Source organism: Podarcis muralis, chromosome 11, assembly GCF_964188315.1.
Source record: "Podarcis muralis chromosome 11, rPodMur119.hap1.1, whole genome shotgun sequence".
Lineage (NCBI taxonomy): Eukaryota > Metazoa > Chordata > Lepidosauria > Squamata > Lacertidae > Podarcis > Podarcis muralis.
Window position 1 is genome coordinate 66,142,802 of NC_135665.1, and position 26,021 is coordinate 66,168,822.

Consider the following 26,021-nt stretch of genomic DNA (forward strand, 5'->3'; position numbering starts at 1 on the left):
CAAGACGGAAAGCTCAAAGATGATTTGTGCCCGAAATTGAGCCAGCGGGGATGTCATTAGGAAATTCATTTGCACGACAGCAGCGAAGAACAGAAAGCTGGCCAGTAATGAATGTCTAGCAGGACACCAGTATGTGATCTGCTTAAGCCATTTCCTCGCCTTCTTTCTCTGCCCGGCCACCTGATGGTTTCATAGCCCCTCCAAAAGGGGGGTTAATTGGGGTCGCTTTAGGGAGTCCCATTTTGCTCTGGGAAGTGTGGTTCAAACTCCACCTGAGTTGAAGCAGGCAAGCTGGTTCGCCATCAACTGGCTCATCCTCTGGGGCTGCCTGGCCTGTTTAAGGAAGCGCTTTGCTCCAGGCCGGCCTCACAACCTTCTCTGGGTTTGCCTGCCCAGCAGAGCTGCCCAGTCTGTGACCTGGTTCTGTCCCCATCACGGTTTCCTGATCGCTTGTGGAGAACAGAAGAAGAGCCTGCTGGATCAGGCCAGGGGAGCTGCGAGTGGGAAATGGAAACTCCACGCAGAGGGATAGTTGGAGAGAAGCAGCACACTGATCTTGGTAGCTCAGACACGGAAGAGGAGCATTTTGGACCCTGCATGCCACCACTCAGGCATCGAGGGCAGCATCTCTATAGTCACTTCTATCCCACCTTTGCACAGAGCTCACAGGCGACATGCCCTGATTTGATCCCCTGCCCATTGTATCTTCACAACACCCCTGTGAAGTAGAAAGGGTGTCGAGGTCACCCAGAGAGGATTTGAACGCTTCACACAAGTTCTTGGCAATAGCCCTCACCTTGAGCTTTCGCTTTCTGCAGAAGGGGTTGATTAACCAGAAAAGATTTGGATGGGACAGCAGAGGTTGTCAGGATGCAGTGCAGGGGGAGAGAGCAGCCTTCAGGCCAGGGGGAAGGTGAGGGTGGGGGACGAAACCCCACAAGTTTCCCCAAGCTACGAAGGCAGGTGGACTCTGGCCACTGGACAGCTGCTCTTCCCTTTCTGAGTTCTTTAAGAGTACCCCATGTATGTCAATGATAAAGGGAACCTAACTATGAGGGTGCTGTGTACCACTCCGACCTTGTGTTGGGTCCACACTCGAAGCAGTGCTGTGTCCATGTCTGTGGCAGCAGCAGCAGCCCCTGCGTTGATGTGCTGGTCTGCTCCTTTTCTGCTCCAGAACCTCTTCCACCACCTGACAGATGTGCAAGGAAACGGGGTGGTGAAGGTTCCTGATGCCAAAGGGGACGATGCCTGGAAGGTTTACTTTGACGAGACGGGCCAGGAGATTGTGGACGAGTTTGCCATGCGCTACGGGATCGAGTCCATCTACCAGGCCATGACGTGAGTTCCTGCCCGGTGCTGAGCATCCCTTTCATCCCGGGTGCCACTGAAAGGTCCATTGTGGCAAGGTTTCCTGGTTAGGAAGGGGCGGGCTTGTCGTTGATGCGAGAAAGTCGGGTCTGAGAGCAGCTCAGGAAGTTGTGATGGCGGGACTTTTGAGAACCATCGTCCTTTAAAAACCTGCCTTCTGCAAACTCTTCTGCAGAATATGATCCTGGCCTTTGTCGGCCTTCAGAGTCCTCCTTGCATACGTCCATTTAAATTGCCAGTTTTGCCAACTGCAGGATCTCTGCTTCTGCTGCCTTGTGTCTTAATGCTGTTCCCTTATTCTGGGATGCCAGAGAAAGGGCCGGGTGGGGATGGAGGGGGCTGGGGCTCCAGCAGAATACGTCTGGTGCTCCCCTTGGGGAAACTGTATCCAGGTCCCCCAGGGAGGCTCAGGGAGCTTGTAGGTTCCTCTGGGCTCATCCTGCCATCCTCAGGAAGGAAGTGGCCTCATTTGCATTTTCTCATTTAATTGCTCTCATTAAAGTGCAGAAAAGAAGCCCTCCCGCAGGAAAACTTAAAACTCATTCCCCCAGCACTAGAGCTTGTGGGATGATTAAAGTAAACAATCAAAGAAAAACTGCTATAAATAAGGGGAAACAGTGCTTGAAAGGGGATTATGTCACGAGACTGACAGGAGAGAAGCACTCTCTAATTAATAGAGTTGGCGAGAATGAGAGAGGCTGAGCGAGTCTTGCTGGAAAGTTGCTGGAGGGGAAGGGCGGAGCGGAGCAGAGAGGCCCTTGCTCCAGATTCCAAGCAGGAGCTGAAGCAACAGGAGGCTCTGCTCTGCATCCCAGGTCCTGGGAGTCTCAGGTGGGGAGAGCCCTCCTCCTCCTGCTGCTGCTGCATTTGCTTCCCAGGAGAGGCAGCGAAGGATGGCTTGGCCGTTGGGAATGTCCTTGCGCTCAGAGCGCTGGGCAGAGGCAGGGAGGTTCCTGGCCACTGGATAAGTTTATTCCCAGCTGCTTCCTTATTCTGGCGCATCTTTTAAGGCGGTCTGTAAAACCAGCAGGCTAGTTAGCCGTGCTCCCTGTTGTGGCCTCGTTGGTGCTGGGGGTCAGGCAGAGAGGACTTTGCACCTTTCCTGGCAGCATCTGGACCACCTGGCACCGGCCCACTTGCAGCCAGGGTTCTGTATGGTGTGAAGCTCTTTGCTGTGTCATTCTGTTTGGGATGGATCATGGGATGGGTCTTGCTCATCTTCAGTGCCTATTATGGGTTATGAGTGGGATTCCCCCCCCCACACACCTGAGCCTCTCTGCTAGATCCTGAGGCCCCTCTCCACCCCCATAGCGTGGTGCCTCATCCACTCTCTTGAGTCACCTGGAGCCATTTGCTCTGGAGGAAGCATGGGGGGGCGGAGGAGATTTTTGCTCTTGCCTTGCGCCCTGTGGCCTGGCTTTTGCAGGGAGGGGTGGGTGTGTTGGAGTGGATGAGCTGCTGCTGCTGCCCGCCCCCAGCATCTCAGTCACCCTGTGATTTCTGGCACAACAGAGGTTGGGTTGATGCTTGGTGGGAGAAGGGGAGTCTTTTTTGAAGATAAAAGGCACCTTACGCATGTCCTTCCTTGAGATGGCTCTGAGCATCCCTGCAGCTTCTGCCTGATGGCCCCATGGCTTCTGTTCCCCCAGGCATTTTGCATGTCTCTCCTCCAAGTACATGTGCCCGGGGGTGCCAGCGGTGATGAGCACCTTGCTGGCCAACATCAATGCTTACTATGCTCACACAACAGCCTCCACCAACGTGTCTGCCTCCGACCGCTTCTCGGCTTCAAACTTTGGGGTAAGTGCCTCTGCTGCCCCGCCCACCCTGCTTGCTTGCTTGTGGGTCCAGGTTCAAGGGGACAAGGAACATCATTCTGTGGGTTGGAAGAAAAGCTGCCCCTTCTTCCTGCCAAGGCAAGTTCCTTTGCGCTCACAAAGACACTCGCCCGAGTGATGCTGATGTAAAAATTGAGGTTTGGCTTTTGCTGCCCAACTCCCCTTGGGATTCTGAGTCCCCTAAGTCCATGGTCAGTCAGAGAAGAATGGATGGAGGCAGGATCCAGTGGAAAGCAAGGCAGATCTTTATTTTTCTCTTGCAACAGAGTTCTCCCCGCTCCTTCCTAGGGGGGAGAGACCCTGAACAAAAGTGTGCAGGAACCTTTAAAGACTTTTGACACTGCCCAACCCCCTTAGCCAAAGACCACCCCCAAATCATCATACATACATCACAGAAGGAGGCAGTTTACAGCAGAAATCCTGTCTGCCAGGATACCTGATAATGGCCGCTGATTGCATTACCCGGGTACTCTCGCCATTCTTTTGTGATGGTTAATCCTTTAGTTCCTGAATCCAGGTCACAGGCTCGCCCTATTCACCCACAAATACGTCCTTAAGACAGGAAGACAATGGGAAGGCTTTCCCCATTTGCCTCCCTTACTGCAGAGGAATATTTGAGGTCATTGGAAGAGTCAGAATGGCTTCAGGATTGCTCTCCTGTACTAGTTCAGACACATGGCTTATATATTTAGATGTGTGTGCATTTATAAATATTTATTCTATATTTGAGACCTTAGAATTCTTATAACAATGCCAGGGGCCTGCTCTGCCTGAAATGAATCAATTGGTGTTTGCATGCGGTTGTTTTGCAAAGTGGATTTTTGATGTTGCATGCCTGGTAATGTAACAATCTCGAAATTGTTTGTGGTGCCGCTGTGTGGTTTTAAAGCAGAGAACGAAACCAAGCAGTGATGTACCAGCCCTTTAAAGTGGGCAGTGAAAATGCCTTTTAATCCTTTCAAATCTCCAAGGCCTCAAGAGTTGCAAAATAACACTGATTGGATGTTTTCCCTTACTCTAAAGTAAGTGGGGCTGCTCTAAATCTTCATGGGATTCTTTTCCCCCACAGAGGGGTGATTCCTAAGGGATCCGATTTATTTCCTGACAGAGCAGCCCTCCTCAGGGCAGATTCCTCTGCCACCATGGGGGCCCAATGTGGCCCTTGGGCATCTCTTTCACAGTCTGGACTTTGTGCAGGTCACGCCCCTCTCCCCCTAAGCCACGCCCCTCTCCCCCTAAGCCACGCCCCTTCAAGGGCCCTGCTTCACGCCCTGCTCGGGTGCCTTTGCCCGGCTGGAATATGCCCTTGAAGTGTGAGGGTGCCTCTCGCTTGCCTGAATGGAAGGTGGAGCAAAGTGTTTTCAGAAAAAGCATCTTAGCCTTTTGCAGCCTGCTGTCCGAATGTGGTCTGCTCACTTTTGCCCCTGTCATGGCGACCCTGGGAGGTTGCAGCCCTCGGACGGAAAACGATTCTGCACCCGCTGCTTCAATGGATGCAAACCTTTTCACTCTGTTTGTGTGTCCCGACAGACTGTAGGAATGAGTGGCCCTTTTGCGGGGGGAGAGAAATGTACCCCAGAAGGGGAACTCCCCTTTAGGCCTGGAAATAGGTAAGGACCACTTTTTGGCCACCCCTGTAACACATCCTCTTCTCCTCCTGCACACAGAAAGAGCGATTTGTTAAACTTCTGGACCAGCTGCACAATTCCCTCCGCATCGACCTGTCCATGTACCGGGTAAGAGCCACACAGAGAGACTGTGAATAGTTCTCGGCACTCCTGAACCCCCCTCCTGAGCCTGCAAGTGCCTCGCATTCATTACGTCTGTAATCCTCACTGCTGTGCTGTAAAGTAGGCCAGCCTGATTATCCCCTTGTTGGCCTGGGAGGGCGAGAGAGGCTTGTCTCGGGTTTTTGACTGAGGCAGGGGCTTCCTGGCTCCCACTGAGTGGAGTCCTGCTAGTCCTTTCTGCTTTTTTAAAAATAAACCAAGGGTAAGAAATGTCTGAGCAGACAAAGGCTGGGTGGGTGGGGAGTTGTCCTTCCACTTTCCAACTCAGAAATCCTCCTGTGGGAGGAGGACACTTCAGAATTTAAAAATGGAGTGTAATAGTGACCTTTTGCAGAGTTGTCGTGCTCCCATCTAAATTAGCAAAGATTGGGAACAGGCTTTGCAGCTCTCGCCGGCTTGATAGCGCCTTCTCCAAAAGACGGGGTGGGGAGGGGAGCCGCGCTCTTGCCTGCAGCTTCTGCACTATGAACCATGGTCAACGCGTCTGCCCAGACAAATCCAGCATCACTGCACCCCTGCCAGGAAAGGCCAGCCTGTAACACTCAGGATTCAGTTTTGATGGCTCTTAGTTAGGATCCCTTGACGGATGTTTCCACTGGGCTCAGCTGAATGGCATCAACTAAAGCAAGCCTCTTTGCCAATTATTTTCTCTTTATCCCCTTAAAGGTGACCTTAGGAGGACTGTGATACCTAGATTGGGTCTTTATCGTGTTTTGGATAGCCTCTATTCCCATTATTATTGCTATAGCAATGCAGAGCATGGCAGGGAGTTTCTCCTCCTTGCGATCAAGCAGAGAGAGCTGCTCTGCCTTGGTATACAGCCAGTTCGGCACGTGGTGACGATGTTGAGAGTTTCAGTTTCATTTTTGCAGTTTGGGGTTTTGCATAGCAATAAACAAAAAAGAATGTGCACCACCATTGGCTAGAAACAGCGCGAGGAAATGGCCTTTGGGAATGGTGTAATTATACATTGTAGAATAATACCGCTCGTTATGGTGGGGGGGGGGGAATATCTAATCCTTGGATGAGATGCCGGTTCATTCTGCTGCCAAAAATAGTAGCCTAGTGTGAGCTGCAGTGAAATGTAATTAGATCTAATTTGTAATGATAAGACTCTGTTGCATAAATGGGCTCCTAATTGATTGTCCCCAAAGTGCAGCTGACGTTTTGTCTTGGGGAGCGAAGCCCTTCCACATTAATTAAAGGTGTCTTCTGCCCTGGAAACGTCAACAAGGAGGGAGGGCAGCTCCGGCTCAGAAGCCAGCAGGGCCAGAAGCATCCAGAGAGGTTTCTTCCTTGTTGCCTTGGCTCTTGCTCACAGCCAACTTTTAAAAGGAAGCATCCAATCTGTTTCCTTGACGTTTATCGTTCTGAGGATGCATTAACACAGAGTGGACCAAGCATGTGGCTGTTGGGTGAATTGGTAGCATTGTTGTGACCAGGGACATCCTGCACTGAGGGGGAAGTCTCCCTTCCTTGTGCCCCTCCCTGCCGCCCCTCATCCCAGTCTCGTTTTGCTATAACCAGTTTTTCCTGTCAGGTTAGACTCATGCAGGGATGTGGTCTTCTAAGCGGTGTGAAGCTCCCATCAGCACCAGCCACCAAAACCAGTAGTCAGCAGTGATGGGAAGTCCCCAAAACACCTGGAGGATCACAGGTTCTCCACCTTCGGAAGAGCCTCCTGTGCTGCTGCCTGTTTGGGCCACTGAGCTGGGTGTTTGTCCTGGGTGTTTGAGCCATGCTCACCTTTTTCCGGTTTTTAGAAGGGGGTTGGTTTTTCTGCCAACAGAACAACTTTCCGGCCAGCAGCCGAGACCGCCTGCAGGACTTGAAATCTACCGTGGACCTGCTGACCAGCATCACCTTTTTCAGAATGAAGGTAGGTGTCTTCCTCCTGGTGGCTGCTCCTGGGCAAAGCCAAGCCCTCCCTCTCTGGCAGAGACCTCCTCCTCCTCCTCTCTTTCTCTGGGGAGGAGTTCGAGAAAAGCACTCTCAGACTATCCATTCTATGGACTTGTCCTTTTGCCCTGCTCTGTCCAGGCACAGCTCTGTGCTTAAAAGCTCCAGGCATGAGGGTTTTTTGCCCTGACGCTTTCTCTGCAAAAACTCACTCTTTAATGCTCAGTTGGAGCAAACAGCAGTTCGGGTTTTCTGCAGATTGCCATTTGCTCCAGTTGAGCTTCAAAGAGTAGGTTTTTCATGGGCAAAGCTCCGGAGCAAAAAAGGGTGCTCCTCAGACATGGAGCTTTAAAATGCAGACTGTGCCTGGAAAGAGCGGAGAAATGTGAAGTGTGGAGAAGCCTTCAGCCTCCTAGTCCAAGGAGAGGTCAGCCTTTGCCTCCGAATGCAAGATCTCTCCTCCATCCTTCCAGCAAGTGGAGATTCTGCTGCAGGTCCCAACTGAGTTGTTATCGCATCTCGCTCACTGATGTGGCTATGAACTTTCCCGTGTGCTTATCTGACAGCCTTATTCATTTGCCAATTAATTAAATGCTGTTTATTTGTAAATATCCCTGGAAACAAAGTTAAGTACTGGAACAAAACAATTCATTTTACAGGAACAAGAAGCCCATTATTCACAGTGAAGGCTGCTGATTGGTAATGAAATCTGCCTTTGTGCTTTTCCAGCTAACGGGGAAGCCAAGTGATGATTTCTGACACCCGTAAAGCTATTACTGGTGCAGGAAGCGGCAGGCACACCTGTTTGTTTTATCTGAACAAACAGGCTTATTCTGCTCCTGGAACATCAATACCTGTGCTGTCAAGTTCTTTTTCAGGCCAGGTGTCTGAGTTGGTTTTGACTGCTGCAGAAATTCAGAATAAATGTTCTGTAATGGTGTTTTCCTCTTTTGTTCTGAGAAGCTGCATCTACGGTTTTCCCTCTTCCAAAAACTCCGGTTTTTAAAGCTGCGGGGGTCCTGTGCATTCTCCAGAGCAGCAGGTTTCTAACACCCTTTGTAGGCAACAAAGCCTTGGCGATCTGACTGACAGCCTCAGAGGCAGCGCGACTTGTGGCACTTGCAGCTTCTCTCTCCCTCCCACCCTCTCCTGCCTTCCTTTCCAGGTCCAGGAATTGCAGAGCCCTCCTCGCGCCAGTCAGGTGGTGAAGGATTGTGTCAAAGCCTGCCTCAACTCGACGTACGAGTACATCTTCAACAACTGCCAGGATTTGTACAGCCGCGAATACCAGACAGACCCTGTGAGTCGAGGGTGACAATAGCATTTGTCTTCCACTTCAGCTGGAAAGCCCTCCCAGAGTGGCTTAGTAAGGGGTCAGAGTGTCTCTGCCCTTAGGCCCAGGCTTCCCTTTGTGGCACACGTTCCAGGCTCAGTCCACGCTTTAAAGCTCAGCGTCAGAGCATCCCCTGCTAGCGCTCGCCCCAGGAAAACCCGTCTTTTACCGCTGAATCGGAGCAAATGGCAACCCACAGAAAAACCAGTTATCATTGCTCCGATTCAGCGGCAAAACACGGGGTTTTCCCCTAGAAAGTGCCCGGGGGGGGGGGGGGAGGCACACAAAGAGCTTTAAAGCCCTGGCCTGTGCCTAGAAATGCAGCATGAAAAGCAGACTGGATGAAGCTTAAGAAGCACGACCCAGAGGGTGGGAGGGAGAAGGAAGAAGGAAGCCCAGATCTCAGCTGCAGAGTTCTGAAAAGGAGAAATTTGGAGAGCAGCGGCACCATCTCCAGGGAGCCCAGTGGGCCCAGGAACCCACAATTTTTTTGCTATGGGTGCCCGGCTTTCCTCTTGCGCTCTGGCAGAAGGCGCAGGCCCTGGCCCTGGCCCAGTTGCCCATCTGGTGCCCTTTGCTTTTCCTCTAGAACAAAGCTCAGGACGTGCCTCCCGAGGAGCAAGGCCCCAGCATCAAGAACCTGGACTTCTGGCCCAAGCTCATCACCCTCATTGTCTCCATCGTCGAAGAGGACAAGAACTCCTATGCCCCCGTCCTCAACCAGTAAGAGCCCCTCTTGCTTTGCTGCCGGAAGCAGACTCCGTGAGCCGGCCGGATTCGCTTCGCCTGCCTGTCTTTTCTGCCTTTCTGTCTGTCTTTTCGGGGTGACACTCTTTCGATGGTGTTCCCACTCACACCCCTGCAGCGTTAGAGCTCAAATACTCTCCTGACGAGTGGGGTGAGAGCAGCTCCTCTTTGGGCTGGCCTTCCAGGTGCCTTTTTCTCTGCTCCCCCCCCCCCCCCGAGCTCTGTGTGGATGTTAGGTCTAAGCGGGGCTGGGGGAGGGGCTGCGTGCGTAGGGCAAGTGAATAACACAGCAAGGTTGTCAAGGGAGCAAGAAGGGCGGGATGTAGCCCAGGGGACTCTCACTCAATCCAGGAATTTGTGGTAATTCGGGAGACGGACCTCATTGGCCAAAGGTTACGGGATCCTGCAGAATCCTTCTTGGCAGCGTCTTCTGAGAGCGATCCACCGTCAGGGATCTTCCCTTCCCTTTAGGTTTCCTCAGGAGCTGGCTGTTGGGAAGATCAGCGCCGAAGTCATGTGGAACCTCTTTGCTCAGGATATGAAATACGCCATGGAAGGTAGGTGGCTGGTCTTGGCATTCCTTACTGCTGCAGAGGGTTTTGCAAAAGCGGCTCCTGGCCTTTGGCCCAGGTGTTTTGAAGGAAGTCCTTGCTCCCTGCTGATGAGCACATTTGCCAGGGGCCGGCAGTGGGCTGGAGCGGCGGCTTTCAGTGCCTTTTGATTTCCAGGAGGCTCCTGTTGAGGCTCCCAACCAGCCATAAATGACATGGGAGCTTTCCCTGCCCTGCTCCAGCGAGGCTCCCATGGGCTGTGCCTTCCAGCTTCTTGCTCGGCAACTGACCAGTCACGTTCCGCTTGGGTCAAAGCCTTGCAAAGGCCGGCTGTCCTCTAATCAAATTACTTCTCCATGATGCTGCAGCCGGAATCCCTGAGCTCTGTGCCGTGTTCTGCAGGAGCTGCCAAAAGCTCCCGGGGGAGTTTCTGAGGCCATCCAAGGAAGCCTTGCCAGCGCTGCTCTGCCAGCTCAGCACTGCTGTCGCTTCTTGGAATGGAGCTTGGCATCCTTCGCCCCATCAGGAGACTGAGGACTGGCCTTCCTCCTGCACCAGGCGAGAAGCTGCCAAGCTCTAAGAGCAGCCGCTGGCTCTGTCCTCTCTGGGCACAATCACCTTCCCATTCTCTCTCCCCCTGGACAGAGGGCAGCATCTCTCTGCCCTTAGCCCCCGAATTCATGCAGCTGGAGGACACGAACTCCCTGCTCCCCTTGATTTGCGCTGTGGGCAAAGAGGGTGACCCACAGTTCATGGCATGTTTCTGTGGACCTTCGTCTTGGGTCTCTGCTTCTCCTGCTCTTTGGCATCCTGGGATGTGGGGCAGGGTAGAGGGCTGCTTGCCCCCACCTCTGCCCCAGACCTGTTGCTGATGTCCACTTTTTCTTTGCCCCTCTCGTTTTATATATACGACATGCTTTTTTTTAAATGTATGCTTTTTTAGATTGAAGCCGTGCTTGAGGTGGGGCTGGGGCCGTCGCGATGGTCGGAGAGTCCTGTTGGTTGCTCCTCTCTGCACAGCCATCTGGGGAGACAGGAAGGGGGATCAGCCACATCCTGCACAGCCAGCTTTGGCTGGGAACAGAACCAGCCTCTCCTGAGCTCCAGTGCCTGGAGGAGGCTTGCAGAGCTGGCCAGACAGGGCTGACCACTGACCCACTGCAAACTCCCCACTCCTAACTCTGTTTGCCACCTAAATGAGCCACTAGTCTCTGGGGAGCATTTAGGGGTGGCATTCCTACTCTGGTTGTTACCTTAAATGATCAGAGCATTAGAAAAATCCGGGCATCTGAGGCTAGCTTGCTCAAGGTGAGGGATCAAACCAGCAGGAAGAATACATGGCATGGATCCTGCCATTAGTTACTCCTCCCCACCCTGCGATATCCTGGCAACATGCACGCTCATTTGAGTAATAATTATCCCAGGCCTCCAGCTCCTGTTTATGCAAAACACAATGGGGGGGGGGGAGGAGAGGGGGAAAGGGGCCATGATGAAGCGTCCTTCTGTGGATTTGATTTTTCAACCTTTAAAGCCGTTGCTGCCTTTGCTCCCTTTTCAATGCTCTGGGTTTGAGCATGATGCATTTTGATCATGGCTAATAGGCACAGGGGATGTGATCTGTGTTTCAAGATGTCCCTTCAGGTAATTAGCATCGAATTGGTTCTGACACCTCGAAGAGCAGGAGTGACACGCACACACACACTCCTGGGATTTTGTCCTCCCTCTGCTGCAGTTCTGCTGCGAAGTGGAGCTCTTCCTTAGGAGCACAAGTGTGACTCTTCCATCTCCTGTGTTTTGGTGGGCTAAGCCTCTTCCCCCTGGGCTCCTAATAATGTCTGGCCTGTGTGTGCTTTTTGTCTCACCCCCTTGCTCATCTCTTAAGTTCTGGATAGAATGAGCACCCTCAAGGCATCACGTGGTAAGAGCCTTCCCTGTGGTGACCCTTCTGAATGTTCGGCTAAAGACCTTTCCTCTCCATAGTGAGAATAATAGCACATAGCCTCCCACCCCCCACCCCCGTGTGGTCTTCCATGTTAACAGATGTAGAACGTGAAGGGAGAGATCCAGAGGGTGGCAACATGAGAACGGGGCCTTTTCTGCGGTGGCTCCCCACTTATGGGGTGCTCTCTCCAGGGATGCTCACCTGGTACCTATCTTTAGATGCCAGGCAAAAACATCCCTCTTCTTGCAGAAACAATCTGTAGCCCTTTAAACTGGGGGGCGGGTATGCTTTCGGTTTGTCTTGTGCTTCTATTTTGCAAACAGCCCTGTCATCCTCGAACGAAGGGCAGCGTAGAAATTTAAATAATAATCATAAAGACGTGAAGGGTCCTTCTGAGCATCTCTCCCTAGAGGAGCGATTCCTGGTGAGGATGGGAGCCAACCGGAGGCCTCATATAGAGTGCTTTCTCTTTCTCTGGCCGGGAGCCCTCTCGCCTTGCTCCGCTTCTGACATGGATAGACAGGAGGATTGGCAGCTTTTTGGAGTTGGGGGTCAGGGAGGGCTGTGTGAACATTGGTGGTTGGTTCACTCCTACCTTTTCTCTGTCCAAAGCCCCACCTATATTTCGCATCCGCATGGTCCTCTTCCAGGGCGGTAAGAGCCTTTTTTCTTTCTCCCTGACTTTATTCTAGTTTAGCAGGTTCCCATCCCCCTCCCAGGCTGTGCATAGATCACAAACCCCAAAGTGATGCTTAGTTTGCAGAGCAGACACGTCTGCCTGAGCCCCTTTCCATGGCAGGCTAGTGGCGGCAGGAAGCAGCTTGTGTGTGTGTCGCTCCCCCCTGCAGAAAACCCCGCCTGCTGCTGCTCCTCTGCTCTGAGTGCGCTTTCCCTCCCAGCTTCTTCTCAGGTGCCAGGCACTGTAGGGCCTTCTCCTGGCCCCCCTCCTTCCAGAGAGCCTCACTGGGAGAGCGCCACTGCTTGGCAGTGTCCATGCGAAGCTGTCCTGGTTTTGTGTTTTCATTTCCGATCACAATTCAAAGCGTTGGAGCTGACCTTTAAAGCCCTAAATGGCTTCAGTCCAGTATACCTGAAGGAGCGTCTCCGCCCCCATCGTTCTGCCCGGACACTGAGATCCAGCTCCGAGGGCCTTCTGGCGGTTCCCTCACTGCGAGAAGCAAGGTTACAGGGAACCAGGCAGAGGGCCTTCTCGGTGGTGGCACCCGCCCTGTGGAACGCCCTCCCATTGGCTCTGTTTGCCCTGGATATTATTAAGTGGGGCTCAGTGGCATTTACCAGCAATTTTAAAGGAATTAGGCAGCCCAAGGTTAGAAAAGTTTCCACCAGGATAGTTGGCGTTTTTTGCGTTGAGGCAAGTGTCATGGAAACATTCTGGAAGCGAAGGTGCCAAAAGCTGAAGGCCCTGCGTTAGCTTCCAAGTCTCGTCTCTCCTGGCCCTTCTCTCTCCGTGTCCTGAAGTCTTAAGATGGGCTGGGAGAGCCAGACAGCAAGAGGCCTGAGCCCAGGAAAAACCCACAGGGAGCCTCGAAGAGCCAGTGTGGTGTAGTGGTTAAGAGCGGTGGACTCATAATCTGGGGAACCGGGTTCGCGTCTCCGCTCCTCCACATGCAGCTGCTGGGTGATCTTGGGCCAGTCACACTTCTCTGAAGTTTCTCAGCCTCACTCACCTCACAGAGGGTTTGTTGTGGGGGAGGAAGGGAAAGGAGATTGTGAGCTGCTTTGAGACTCCTGAAGGGGAGTGAAAGGCGGGGTATCAAATCCAAACTCTTCTTCTTCATCATCATCACACACACAGAGGAGACAAAGAGCCTGAGTGTTTCCTGTTCTCTTCAGAAGTCTTGTGGTCCTGAGCAGTAAGGTGTCCTGAGCCTAAGGTGTGGGGAGGAATGCAAAGGTCTTCTTCAGCTGCTGGGAATTCCCTCAAGGGGTCTTGGGAATGCCCTCCATGCTGTGGGGCGTTCCTTCTGATGTGTGACACTGGTTGGTGTTGGCAGAACAGGAAAAGGTGGGCAGGGGATTTGTTCCAATTACTTAAACCTGATTAATTTAAAATGAGACTGAGGCTAGTGATGGAATTTACCCTATTTTTCCGTCTATAAGACGCCCCCATGTATAAAACGCCCCCTATTTTGGGGAACTCCGACTTAAGAAAATGGGGAGAGAGCTATATGTGTATAAGACGCCCCCCACATTTTGGAAATTATTTTTTAGGGGGGAAACCTAGTCTTATACACGGAAAAATATGGTACATTGGTCCTACAATTATTCTGTAGCAGAAGACCTCTTGCTTTCAGGAAGGCGGCTTCCTCTTACCAAATGTCTGGGGATCTCCTCGCGTCTTCAGGCTTAAATGGGTATCCAGGTGACCTCCTTTCTTTCTCTTTCTCTCCCCCAATAAGTCTTAATTACTGGCCCTTGCCCTCCTTGAGTGCTAATAAAACCCTCCTGCTGTCTGAAGTGGGACACAGAATTGCTCTGCACTTGCTTTCAATAAAGCCCCTTTCGCCTGGGGGCTTTCGGGATCTTAGACCAGCCTTGCAAATGCCTGGCAAACGACCTGCTGCTGGGGATTCCAGGACATTGACGCTTCCCGAGGGGGGCGCCCTGGCCAGGGTCATCAGCGCCAGAGGATGGTGGCACATCCTGCTGCCCCTCATTGCCCAGAGAATGCACAGCTCTGCCCCTGGGAGGGAAGCGGGGACTGTTGTTTGCAAGCAATGGCTTCAGCCACACAGTTAGGACCTGCAGATCCTCAGGTAGCTTAAAAGAGTTAGCTGGTTAGATCTGTCCATGCCTCGGATGTGCCATCGAGTCTAAAGGCTGCTGCTGGCCTCCTGGGCTTGGCCTGCGCTTGGATGGGAGGCAGGCCAGGACCCCCCCCCCCATGCTGCTGTCCTGAGCTCATGCAGAAGATTGGGGGAGGTCCGTTTCACCTGGGGGGGGGGGGAGCCCAGGAGCCACTGGCCTTCAGCGAGGAGAGCAGAAGCTGCCTGGGCCTTGTGGTTGCAGCGTGTGGGTCACTTCTTGGCAAAAGGTGCCACTCAACTTGGAGAGCACCCAGCTGTCTGCCAGAGAAGGGGGTGGACAGGAGGGACTTTGGAAAAAGAGAAGAGGAGAAATCTGTGCTTGAGGCGAGAAGGCTGGAGACGACTGACCTGGGGCAAGATGGAGGCATCATGCGCCCCAATGGCCTTGTGGGAAGTGTCTCTCTTGTCACCTGGGCAGGCGGGCAGAGCAAGCTGTCTTAAACTTTTAGATCTGTATCCTTCTTTTCCTCCACGATGGAACTCGAGGCAAAGTCACGGGGTTCCCCGCTGGTCTCCCATCCAGCACCAGACCCGACCCAGAGCTGCCCAGCTTCAGCAAGGCGGCTGCTTCATGCCTTTCGAACCGGACCTGGCGACCTCTGTGGAGCAGGCAAATGCTTCTCCTGGCTGGTTCAGGAAGCTGCATGTGCGGGATTGTGAAGCTCGTTTTAGAGAGGCTGGAGGAGCCTGGAAATCCAGGAGGCCAAACCCAGTGCGGCCTCCCCCAACTCCTTCTGGTTCGCCCAAGGACTGGGCTGGCTTGTGTGAGACGGGGGGCAGAGGGCCCTCCAGAAGACTCTCTAGCACTGGGGGCTGCTTTTGTTTCTAGGGATTTGCCTTGTGCTTCCAGCTCTAGGAGATGTGGAGCATCTTAGGAGGAGGACCAGCCCTAAGAAGCTGTTCTCCTCTCATTGCCATGGCAACAGGAAACTTCCCTTCTATTTTTGAAGTGCTGTGTGGAAAATCAGCTCCGGGCCCCAATGGGATGAACTACCATACCCTGCGATCGTTAGCAGAATCCCAGGTTGCGGGGATTTCATGGGTTTTGGACATGCAGCGTTCTGCCCTGCGGATGTGCGGAGGCTCCTGTTTTTGTGGCAGGTTGCTGGGAAAGGAGCCGATTGAATTACTCACCTGACAGCATTCTCGTTCCTTCTCCCTCCCTCCTCTCTCTCCTCCTTCCTCACAGAACACGAGAAGCACCGGCTGTGCAAAAGCGCCGACTACATGAACTTGCACTTCAAAGTGAAGTGGCTCTACAACGAGTATGTCTGCGGCCTGCCAGCCTTCGCCGGGAAAATACCTGAGTACCCTGCGTAAGTACCTGGCTCACCCTGGGACCTCCGGCTCCCTTGCAAGGCACACACCCCTTGCCACCCCTGTGCCACTGCCTCCCCTCTTCGGAAAGCGGAGGCGCCTTAAGTCCTCCGGAGGATTCTGCTGTGTGGCTCACAGTGCCCTTTCCTGACTGCCTCCTGCCTCCTTCGTCTTATGGGTACGTGGAGCAGGATGCTGCCTCCCCAGGTTAAAAGGGAGGCCTTTCTGAGGTGTGGGGTTCCCTCCCGGAAAGGCTGGTCTCTGCCACTTACTCTTTCGGTTGTCCAACGCGACACACATTTCTGTTGGCGTTTGTTCACCGCCACCCCATTCAAGAAGAAACTTTAGAGGGCTCAGCCCAGCATCACAAAAGAAGTTCCAAAGGCTGCCAGAGGGCTCTGAGCTGGTAGGAGAAGCCGGAGCTGTCTGTCCTTGCTTAGCCCCTCTCCTGAAGGCTGAGGGGGCAGCTCTGGCAGCAGATGTTGCCTCTGGCCCCACAGAGGAAGAGCTGGCGTAGAGTAATGGAATCATAGAATTGGGAGGGACCCAAGGGCCATCTAGCCCAACCCCTGCAATGCAGGAATCTCAGCTAAAGAATCCCTACCCAATGGCCATCCAAGCTCTGCTTCAAAACCTCCAAGGAAGGAGGGAGTCCGTTCCCCTGTCGAGCAGCTCTTACTGTCAGAAAGTTCTTCCTGATGTTTAGTCGGAATCTCCTTTCTTGTAACTTGAAGCCATGGGTTCGAGTCCTGCCCTCCAGGGCAGGAGAAAACAAGCACCCTCCATCCTCCATGTGGCAGCCCGTGAGATATTTGAAGACGGCTCTCATATCTCCTCTCAGTCTCCTCTTTTCCAGGCTAAACATCCCCAGCTCCGTCAACCGTTCCTCATCAGGCTTGGTTTCCAGACCCTTGATGGTCTTGGTCACTCTCCTCTGCAGACCTTCCAGCTTGTCAGCATCCTGCTTAAACTGTGGTGCCCAGAACTGAGCGCAGTATTCCCGGTGGGGTCTGACCAAGGCAGAAGAGAGTGACTTGCAGTTCGGTTCTCCCCCTTTCTCTTTTAGGTCTCCAGTTTCTCTCTTGAGGGGGGAGCCACAAAGGCCCTTGCCAGCCCCTCCCACTTTTCTCCAAGGGCTCATCCAGACTTCCTTTTGCACCGCTCAAAAAGGTTCCCCAGTCCTGCTTATAAAAGGCCAGATCAGACCCTTGGTCCATCTAGCTTAGTGATGTTGATTCTGACTGGCAGCAGCTGCCCAGGCTTTCTGGCAGGAGTCCATCCCAGCCGTGCCTGTAGCTCCTGAGCCTGGAGCCTGGGCCCTTGTTCATGCAGCGCATGTGCTCTGCCATTGAACTGCAGCCCTTCATATTTGCAAAGGGGGAGAGACCTGCCCCTGGGCGCTAGCAGTGTCAGAAGCAGGGCGGATGCATGCAGCCTTGCCGTTCCTTGTCTGCCATCCTAGGCCATAGAAAGGGGAGGGAGATTGCAAAAGCAGGAAGAAGTTTGCTCAGTTAGCATCCTTGTTGGATGTCTGCCAGCACTTCTTGGCAAAGCTCCAGAAATCAAATGCAGCAGGGTCTCTTGGCATCTGATTCTGGGGCTGAATTGCTCCTGTAGCTGCGAAGTTTCAGGCTGTGGATTAGAGCAGAACCTGGACCTGACTGGGGTCCAAAGTACCTCCTGAGTCTCTCGTGGGCTGGAGCAAGGCTTCCTTCTGGCCTCCACCTTCCTGGCCTTGTCCTGAACAAAAGAAGGCTGTCACGTGTGATATGCTGCCTGGTTAACTGTGGTTCCAGACCTTTCTGGTCTTGTGGAAAGTGCCTTTGGAGCCCTCACAGCCACCAGCAGTAGCCTCTCAGCAGAATCCCGGCATGCTCTGGACCTCTTGGGTGCAGCCAGGCGTTGGCTCCCTGGTCCTGGTCCTGCAAAACAGTGTGAAGAAGGAAGTGTTCCGGAGTGTGAATCAGACGCCAGGATCGGCAGCCACACTGTGCCTCTGTGTTTCTGAGCTGTGAAAGGCAGAGTGTTCGGATCACATAGAAGAGATGGCGGGCGTTCCGTCCTGCTCATTATTAAGGGCTAATTACCCCCTTCCCCAAGCCAATTCCATGCTTCCTGTTTCTAGCCCACATGAGAATCTCCGCTGCCGGCTTCCACCACACACAGCCCCGACTCTGAGCCCAGCGCCAAGGATGATTCAGTCGCTTTCAGGAGGATAACAAATCCGCATTTCTGAGCTGTCTCCCTGTGCACCAGACTTGCCTAGGCCTCCCCACCGAGAAAGCCAGGAGAAGGCGGCACCCACCGAGTGCTTGGATGGCAAGGAACCTGGCTCTAAATTGGCCCAAGTCACCTGCTTTGCCTTGGCTGTGCGGCGAATTGGGCTGTTAGTCAGCCACCTGCCATCTGCGGATGGAGAACGGATCTAAATGCTAAGCATTACTAAGCAGAGGGCGCACTGAGAGCCAGTGAGATCTTGGCTGCCCTCTGGACTGTTGCCATGGCAGTTCTCTGCCGCTGGGCCAGGCTCATATTTCAGCCCAGGGGCTGTTTGCAGACCCCTCCTGCCTCTTCCAACGCCCTGCCTTGCCTTGCCTCTTGGCGGCAGCCCTGGCAGGATCCCGGGTTTGATGATGTGCGTTTGCTGAGTCACTTGCTTTCCTAATAATCTGCATCGCCATCAAATTTGGACGATATTAACACTTCCCTGCTTTGGCTTTCTCTCCAAATGTCAGCAAACAACTTAAGGCAAACCGGAGCCTCATCACTGTTGGAAGCGGGGCTCTGCGTGGGCAAGAGATGGAAAAATAACATGTGATGGCGTCGTTGCCCACTGCTGGCAGACTCCAGTTGGTTCAAAGAGTAGGGGGAAGGTGTTGGGCAAGAGCGCCCAGTTTCGCTTCCCTTCCTTCCAGCCTCCGTGTTCAAACAGGCAGAGAACTCGCTTTGCCTGTGGGACGTCAGAGCCTTCCTCCCAACCCCGGCATCTCCTCACTTGCAGCTGCGCATTCCTTTCCTCGGCACCGCAGGGAGTGTTCAGCGCTGCCGAGAAAGGCTGGCCTTGCTCTTGACTGCCTTAGCAGGTGGCACCAGCCCCTGATAATCTTCTGGCTCAGCAGAGGCCTCCCTAGCCTTAGCAGGAGCGGTGGAGGGAGTGGGAAGAGAAGAATGAGAGGTGAAACGAGAGCCGTCTTCCAGTATCTCAAGGGCTGCCTCCTGGAAGATGGAGCAGCCTTGTTTTCTGCTTCTCCAGAGGGGAGGACATGAACCAATGGCCTCAAGTTCCAAGAAGAGATTCCAACTAAACATCAGGAAGAAGTTTCTGATGGTGAGAGCTGTTCAGCGGTGGAACAGACTCCCTCGGAAGGCGATGGGCTCTCTTTCATTGGCGGTTTCCAAACAGAGGTTGGATGGCCACCTGTCAGTCAGGGATTCTTCACTGTGATTCCTGCATTGCTGTGGGTTTGCCTAGATGTTCCTTGGGTGTCCCTTCCAAGTCTGCAAATCCATGACTCTATGATCACAGCGCTTAAGCAACTCTTAAGATGCTTACGCTTTTCCCCAAGGTGCCAGAGATTCCCCAGCCTTCCTTCTTACCCTCCGGCAGGCCTTGCGCTCCTCCATGAAGACTCCCTGGCCTCTCCCAGCTCTGGAGGTTTCCAGCTGCCTCTGCCATGGGAGTCTCCAGCCCCCTGCTGGCCTGACGTGGCTGTTCCTGTCCACTCCGGATGGGACTCTTGCATTGTTTGAGGGTCTGCTGGCTCTGGGTCCTAATCACGGCTCAAGTACCTCCCAGGAACTGCACAAGCATCTTTGCCCTGTGGGCAAAATAGTTCTCCCAGTCCCAGTCCTGAAGACGTCATTGCTTGAGTGTCCTTGCTAGACAAAGATGGGCAATGTGCTTTGACAAGGCTGCCCTCCTGAGTGAGGGCGAGGGGGGAGTCACAGGTACCATATTCTGGCGCTCTGGAAACATAGGGTTACTACTGCCATCAGCACATGTTAAAGGGTTGCATAGAAGGTCTCAATAGGAAACTTCGTTGTGCCTCAGAATTTTTGGGGCGTGAGTGTCTCGTAGCCCCAATGCGGGGTGCCTAATTCCTGGACCACTTTTGTGTGCAATCAAATTTCTCAGATTCTTGTGAAATGTCTCAACTGCAAAATACCCTGCCGTGTGTGCATTCAAACAGAGCTTTGTGGCGCTTGCAACTTGCTGGAAACTTGCTGGCTGCGGTGCGGATGGGCCGATGCCAGCTTTTTAACACCATGCCAATTACAATTCCCAGCATCGGGTAGGCTGTGCCTTTCTATTCTGAAGTGTGAAGGGTTATTTCAGGCTTCCCGGCATGCTCTGGGCTTTGCTCTCGCTCCCTCCGTAGTGTCTCTCACTTTCTTTGCAAATTTAAGCACCCCATAATTAGCGCCGTTTGTATAAACTCAGCTGCGGGTTTGGAGAGGGTCGTAATCAGCTGCGAAGATCGCACAATGTGCTGCTTTGTTGACTCCCCTTCCCTTGTTTGCAAGCACCTTGTGTTTCAGCCGGGTTTCTAGACAGAGGCGGGCTCTGGCTCCGCACGAACGCAAGCAGGCAGACAGCAGCCTCCCAGCGCCAGGCGGGTGTTTCTGTTCTCCTGGGGACGAAGAGCCCCCTGGCCTCTTCCGTGGCTTGTTCTGCCTCCGGGGCCTGAAGATGCCTCTGCCCTGGCTGCTGTCTGAACTTCAGGCAGTCCCGGTTGACAAAGAACCGGTCCTGAAAAGCACTGCCTGGACTGGGAGGGGTGAGCAGCAGCCCAGGGCAACCCAGCCCATGTGAACAGAGTTTAGGGTGATTTTGGGTCTGGGCAGGCGGGGGGGGGGGGCTGTGCCTTCCCTCGACTGCTTACCAGAGCAGTGTCATCTGCCGCAAGAAGACACACAAACACAAGCTTGGGAGAGAAGCCATCTAGTTGACATGCACCTAAACAGAACGATTCAATCATCCAGCATTTAGGTAAAACGAGTGAAGCAACCCGAAGGCCAGTCACTCTGTTCTCCACACTTGGAGGGAATAATGGCAAGCTGTCCTTCTTTCTCTGAAAGAGATTCTGCCTCGGGAGAGAGACCTCTCGCTGCATCAGCTCTCATTAGGGTATAAATGGAGACATAAATGGAGACCAATTTCCCCCCAACTGGTCTTTTGTCTGCCTCGCCATAACTTTCTGCAATCTGCAGCTCTGTCACTTTCCCAATATCCCATCTCTTACATCTATTCTGGGCCTCGGGGGATGCTGTGATAGCCTTGGCTGTGGCAAAGAAGACGTGCAGTCAGTGTTTCAGAAATACCTGGGACATGTGAGGCACACTCAGAACGCCCACAGCCCAAGGGGCCACATCCAGACCTTGGGTCCCTGCCCCCTTCCTTGGGTGTTTAGTCAAGAGCAGGATTCTCCCTTCATTCACTGGAAGTCATGCAAATCCCTGTAATTTCCTTCCCTGCAGTTTGCAGTGCTACAAGGCAGAGGACATGAAATGAAGGAGGGAGGGGGAAAGAGAGGGGGGCAAGGGCCTGTGGATATTCTGTCTCCTTCCAATGCTGGGGGCCAAGTTTGGCCCCAGAGCGGCCGGCTGGTGGGGAAGGGCTTTGCAAACTCAAATGCTGTGGTCTTCCTTCCCTCCCCAACGCAGGTGGTTTGAGCAGTTTGTGATGCAGTGGCTGGATGAGAACGAAGACGTGTCCCTGGAATTTTTGCATGGAGCTCTGGAGAGAGATAAGAAGGATGGGGTAAGGTTTTGGAACACAGAAATATAGTAAATCATCAAACCATCAATTCTACCATGGGGGGGGCACCTAAATTGTATAATTTGGTATTTGAATGATCGTTATTAGGAATTGTATTATAATTTGGCATTGATATAATGAGGCTGTTATTGGGTTATTGGACAGCAGTGCTGTCGTCCAATGCTTGAATTGTTGTATGGCTTGTGAGTTTTGCCGCCCTGCCGTGTATAAACTTAATAAATAAGGAAGCCAACGGGTATCCTTCAAGATTGTGGAAAGCTTGGTTGAAAACAGAAAAGTGTTACATCAATTCAGTAAGTGAGCAACTATTTGTTTTATTCGTTTATTTCATAAAGTATATACACTGCTTGATTGTAAAAACAAAGCAAAACCTCAAAGCAGTTTACCAAAACGTAAAACAAGAAAACCCAGAAAAAAATTACAAAGCATACAAAAAGTTAAAATGCTAACGCAGATTGAAATTCACATGGTAAAAGGCTGGCCTGAACTCAAAGGCACCAGGTAGAATCACAGAATCGTGGAGTTGGAAGAGACCCCGAGGGTCCTCCAGTCCAACCCTCTGCAATGCAGGAATCTTTTGCCCTGCATTGACCCTGGAACCCATGACCCTGAAATTAAGATTCTCATGCTGTACCAACTGAGCTATCCCGGTCTTTCTTCACACTGCGTGTTTCTTGTTTGCATTCAGTTCCAGCAGACATCTGAGCATGCTCTCTTCTCCTGCTCCGTGGTGGATGTCTTCACCCAGCTCAACCAGAGTTTTGAAATCATCAAGAAGCTGGAATGCCCCGACCCGGCCATCCTGGCCTGCTACATGCGGCGCTTTGCCAAGGTGATGCCTCTCCTCCCACGGGATCTCTAGGAGCCTCGTTCTCCGGGGGAAAGGGGTGCAATTATCATCACAGTCAACAGCAGCATTTGTTAGTGGCTTGTTGCCAAAACGAAACCTCTGGCCGACTTAACTAGATGAAATTCAGCTGTGACAAACCATTAAATGTTTCTCTTGCGCCGCTCAGAACGAGGCGGGTAACATTTCTGGTCTCCTTGCAGACCATCGGGAAGGTGCTGATGCAGTACGCAGACATCGTCTCCCGGAGTTTCCAGGCCTACTGCTCTAAGGAGAAAGTGGTGAGTCCTTCTGCCTGGTTGGGGTGGGGAATGCAGAGGACAAACGGGGAGAAGACGTGCCCCTCTCTTCTTAGCCATATCCTCAAGGCCAGGCGCCTTTGGACAGATAGCTGCCCTCCCAAGACCTCGTTGCACAGATGGCTCGGATACCAACTTAGTCAGGGGCCCTTGCTTAATTTGCAAGATTTGTTTAGTGTGTGTGTGTGTGCGTGTGTGTGTGTGTGTGTGTGTGTATTGATTGCCAGAAGCCACCCAGAGTGGCTGTGGCAACCCAGTCAGGTGGGTGGCATTTAAATATTAAAATTGTTGTCTGTAGACCGACGGGCGTTCTTGGAGTGCACTTTTTGCAGCCTGGTTCTCAAGGCAGGAAGTGCCTCGTAACCCTTTTCTGCTGCTTAGGAGTGGAAAGTTGCTCAGCCTTCGCTCACAGAAGGGTCACAAAATGAGAGGCGCTTCCCGTCCCCGAACGTGGTGCTTGTTCGTTCATTGGTTCCCCGGGAGCTAGTGCTCTTCCTGCCTTGACAAAATGTTCCCCTTGACCCTCCCCTCCCTCTCTCCAACTCCTGATAGTGATGGGAGGGTCCTGGGGTGGGGGTGGGTATGGCACTCCAGCCATTTCACTTGTTTCTCAGTCCAGGACTCTCTGCCAGTTGGTCTTCCAGCTCCAAACATCAACTGGGCTTCTCGGAAACCGGCGGGGAGAGAGAGATCAGTTCACTTCCTGCTGGCTGAGCTACTGAATTTGCAGAACTGGCTTCCTGCCTAAGGGAGAAATGTCTTCCTCCATCCAGTCCTGGCTTCCTCACCTGTGTGTGGCCCTGAAGGCTTTGCGCAGAGAGAGTCGGTGGCCTTAGCATTTGATTGTCTCACCAGTAACCCGTCTTTGGTGTTTTCTCCTCCTTCTCAGCCCTGCATTCTGATGAACAACATCCAGCAGCTGAGGGTGCAGTTGGAGAAGATGTTTGAAGCCATGGGGGCCAAGGAGGTAAGAGCTCGGAGGAGCCCTTTGGGGCGTGGGGCTCAGCACTGCCTCATCAGCTGGTCGGGGATGGGATTTTGTGGCTGGGGAAACGGGTAGCTAGCAGGCCTGCCACTGATTGCATCATGCACTACCAAGAGCCAAAGTGGTGAACTATAATTCCCACCAGGCCCAGCCAGAAGGCTAATAGTCAGAAGGGGGGGAGAGATGGACAGACATGTTGGCTACTCCTGTCATAGTCAGAGAAGGGAGGGAAGATGAGATCACGGCCTTCGTTGAACACGTTTCCTAACTCTTGAGTTTCTAAAGGCTTCGTATGGATGTGAAATGGCCTGAAACATTCACCCCATCGGTTCGCCATGTGGCGGCCAACTTGAGTGAAGCTGGGTTGCTGAAAGCTGAGATGCAGATGTGTAAAGACTTTGCTGAATGAGTCTGGTTTGAAAATGTGCTTCTTCCAGCTGCTACAATTGGCTTTGGGTCATCCTTTGCAGCTGAACAGACTGTGTGTGCCCTTTCTCATTATTCTGGATACTTGCTGGGCCTGTGTGGATACAGCTGTGTTGCCTGGTGCCTTCCAAGCCTTAAACACCTGTTGTCCTTAAGTGGAGGCAGGATTTCCCCCCTCCATCACTGATTCAAGCCGTGAGATTTTCTGCAAGGCTGTGAGAATGCTTGGTCTAACCTTTGCCTGTCTGTCTCTGTCTTTCCCTTGATTTCCAAGACTGAGAATGTGGAAGAGAAGGAGAAGGAGAAGGACCAGGATCAAAATCAAAATCAAAATCAGGATGAGACTCAGAATCAGGATGAGAATCAGGAACAGAATCAGGAACAGGAACAGGAAAAGGAACAGAATCAGAATCAGAATCCTGAACCGAGGAATCCTAAGGCTGTTAGAATCCATATTGCTTACTCTTGGCCTTAAGACACTCCCTCCTTAGCTGTGACTTCCTAGATCAGAGCTTTCTAGACTGTGTGTCGCGACACGCTAGTGTGTCGGCTGCAGAATGTAGGTGTGTGGTGCGAATGCTCCCCGCGCTCCTCCCGGGGCTGGTGAGGGGTTAGTTCAACCTCCGGTTTACTTGTAAAACCGAATTACTGTGTCATGAAATGATGCCTGTCCAAAAAGTGTGTCACCAACATGGAAAGTTTGGAAAGCTCTGCCCTAGATCCTGAATAGATGCAGGCTCTGCACGTGGCAGTGAACTCCATGGTGGCACCGTGGCATGGGGTGGCTTCTCCCTGGCAGCATGTCAAGAAGCAGCTCAGAGCTGTGCAAAAGATCCTTAGGAAAAATCATGGAATGGGAAGTGATGACAGAGGCCGCCTTGGGCAAAGTGTTGCCATCCATGGGGTCTCTCTTGCTCCCTCTGGCCAACTTTGGTCTCCAGCACTGCTGCTAGGAAGAGGCCTTGGTGTCCCTGAAGCGCCTTAAGCGGTTTCCCCTTGGAGCCTCCATTCCGAGTTCTGCTCTGTGCAGATTCTCAGTCCCTCTTGCCTTTGTCTGTGTGCCGTGCAGGGACTCTGAATCCTGTTCCTCAGCCCGGCTAGCGAGTGTCGGCCACTGAGATAACGTAGCTCTCCCGCTTTTGGATTTAGTCAGCTGAACAAATAGCTAGAAACATTTGCTGCTCATTTTAGTGCAGAGCTTCACCCTTCCCTCTCCAAAGCCCTTCCCAGCTTATCTAGAGTTTCCCATGAGTCACCTGCTGCTTTTTCTCTAGGTCTTCTGCAGCGGGAAGGCTTGCCAAATGAAAGCAAATCCTGCACTTACAGGAACTTGCCTTCCAGGAATCAGTGTAGTCATAGTCATTGATGACCTTATCTAGCTTGTCGTCTGTGAGTGTGTTGACCCTTTTGTTGTGAGTCTCCATGCAGTTGAGACTGAGGGAACATGGGAATAGCCTGCTGGATCAGACCAATGGCCCAATTGGTCCAGCATCCATGGACCTCCATCAGGCATTTCCCAGTTTTTTGCAGGGGGTGGGTGGGCGGAGAGGAGAATGGGGGTGGGGGGACTGGGCCGTCTGCCTGCCTGCCTGTCTCTTTCTGAGCTTACCCACATTTTCCTTTCCTCCACACTTTTCCGGCACCGTCTGCATTTTAAAGTTTTATGTCTGAGCACTTTTTTTTCTTGCTCCAGAGCAGCCATAGGCAAACTCAACCCTCCAGATGTTTTGGGACTACAACTCCCATCATCCCTCGCTAACAGGACCAGTGGTCAAGGATGATGGAAGTTGTAGTCCCAAAACATCCTGAGGGCCGAGTTTGCCTATGCCTGCTCCAGAGGTTTCCCCATGAAAACCCACTCTTTACTGCTGAATTGGAGCAAACAGCAGTGCACATAAGCACCCGGTTGCCGCTTCTTGCATTTCATCTTTAAAGAGCAGGTTTTCACGAGGAATGCTCCAGGGCGAAATAAAAAGCGATCAGGGTTTTAAAGTGCAGACTCATGCCTTGGAAATGCCAGGCAAAAGGTAAGTGTGGATCAGTCCTTCCTCTCTCTTGTGTTCCTGCCG

The 26,021-nt window shown here is 52.6% G+C and overlaps 1 protein-coding gene across 9 annotated transcripts in view; it reads left to right on the forward strand.

The window, feature by feature from the left end:
* UNC13B (unc-13 homolog B) overlaps positions 1-26,021 on the forward strand; it is a 158,258-nt gene that overhangs the window by 115,173 nt on the left and 17,064 nt on the right. For 8 of the 9 annotated variants that reach the window (XM_028748795.2, XM_077936599.1, XM_028748802.2 and 5 more), the window contains 12 exons: positions 1,178-1,341; positions 3,021-3,171; positions 4,877-4,945; positions 6,789-6,878; positions 8,064-8,198; positions 8,821-8,954; positions 9,450-9,535; positions 15,489-15,615; positions 21,281-21,377; positions 22,084-22,227; positions 22,446-22,523; positions 23,431-23,508. In XM_028748795.2, coding sequence (XP_028604628.2) covers positions 1,178-1,341; positions 3,021-3,171; positions 4,877-4,945; positions 6,789-6,878; positions 8,064-8,198; positions 8,821-8,954; positions 9,450-9,535; positions 15,489-15,615; positions 21,281-21,377; positions 22,084-22,227; positions 22,446-22,523; positions 23,431-23,508 — 1,353 coding nt within the window. Of the gene's footprint in view, positions 1-1,177; positions 1,342-3,020; positions 3,172-4,876; positions 4,946-6,788; positions 6,879-8,063; positions 8,199-8,820; positions 8,955-9,449; positions 9,536-15,488; positions 15,616-21,280; positions 21,378-22,083; positions 22,228-22,445; positions 22,524-23,430; positions 23,509-24,226; positions 25,467-26,021 lie in introns of those variants that run through there. The other variant, XM_077936598.1, reaches the window with a different exon arrangement.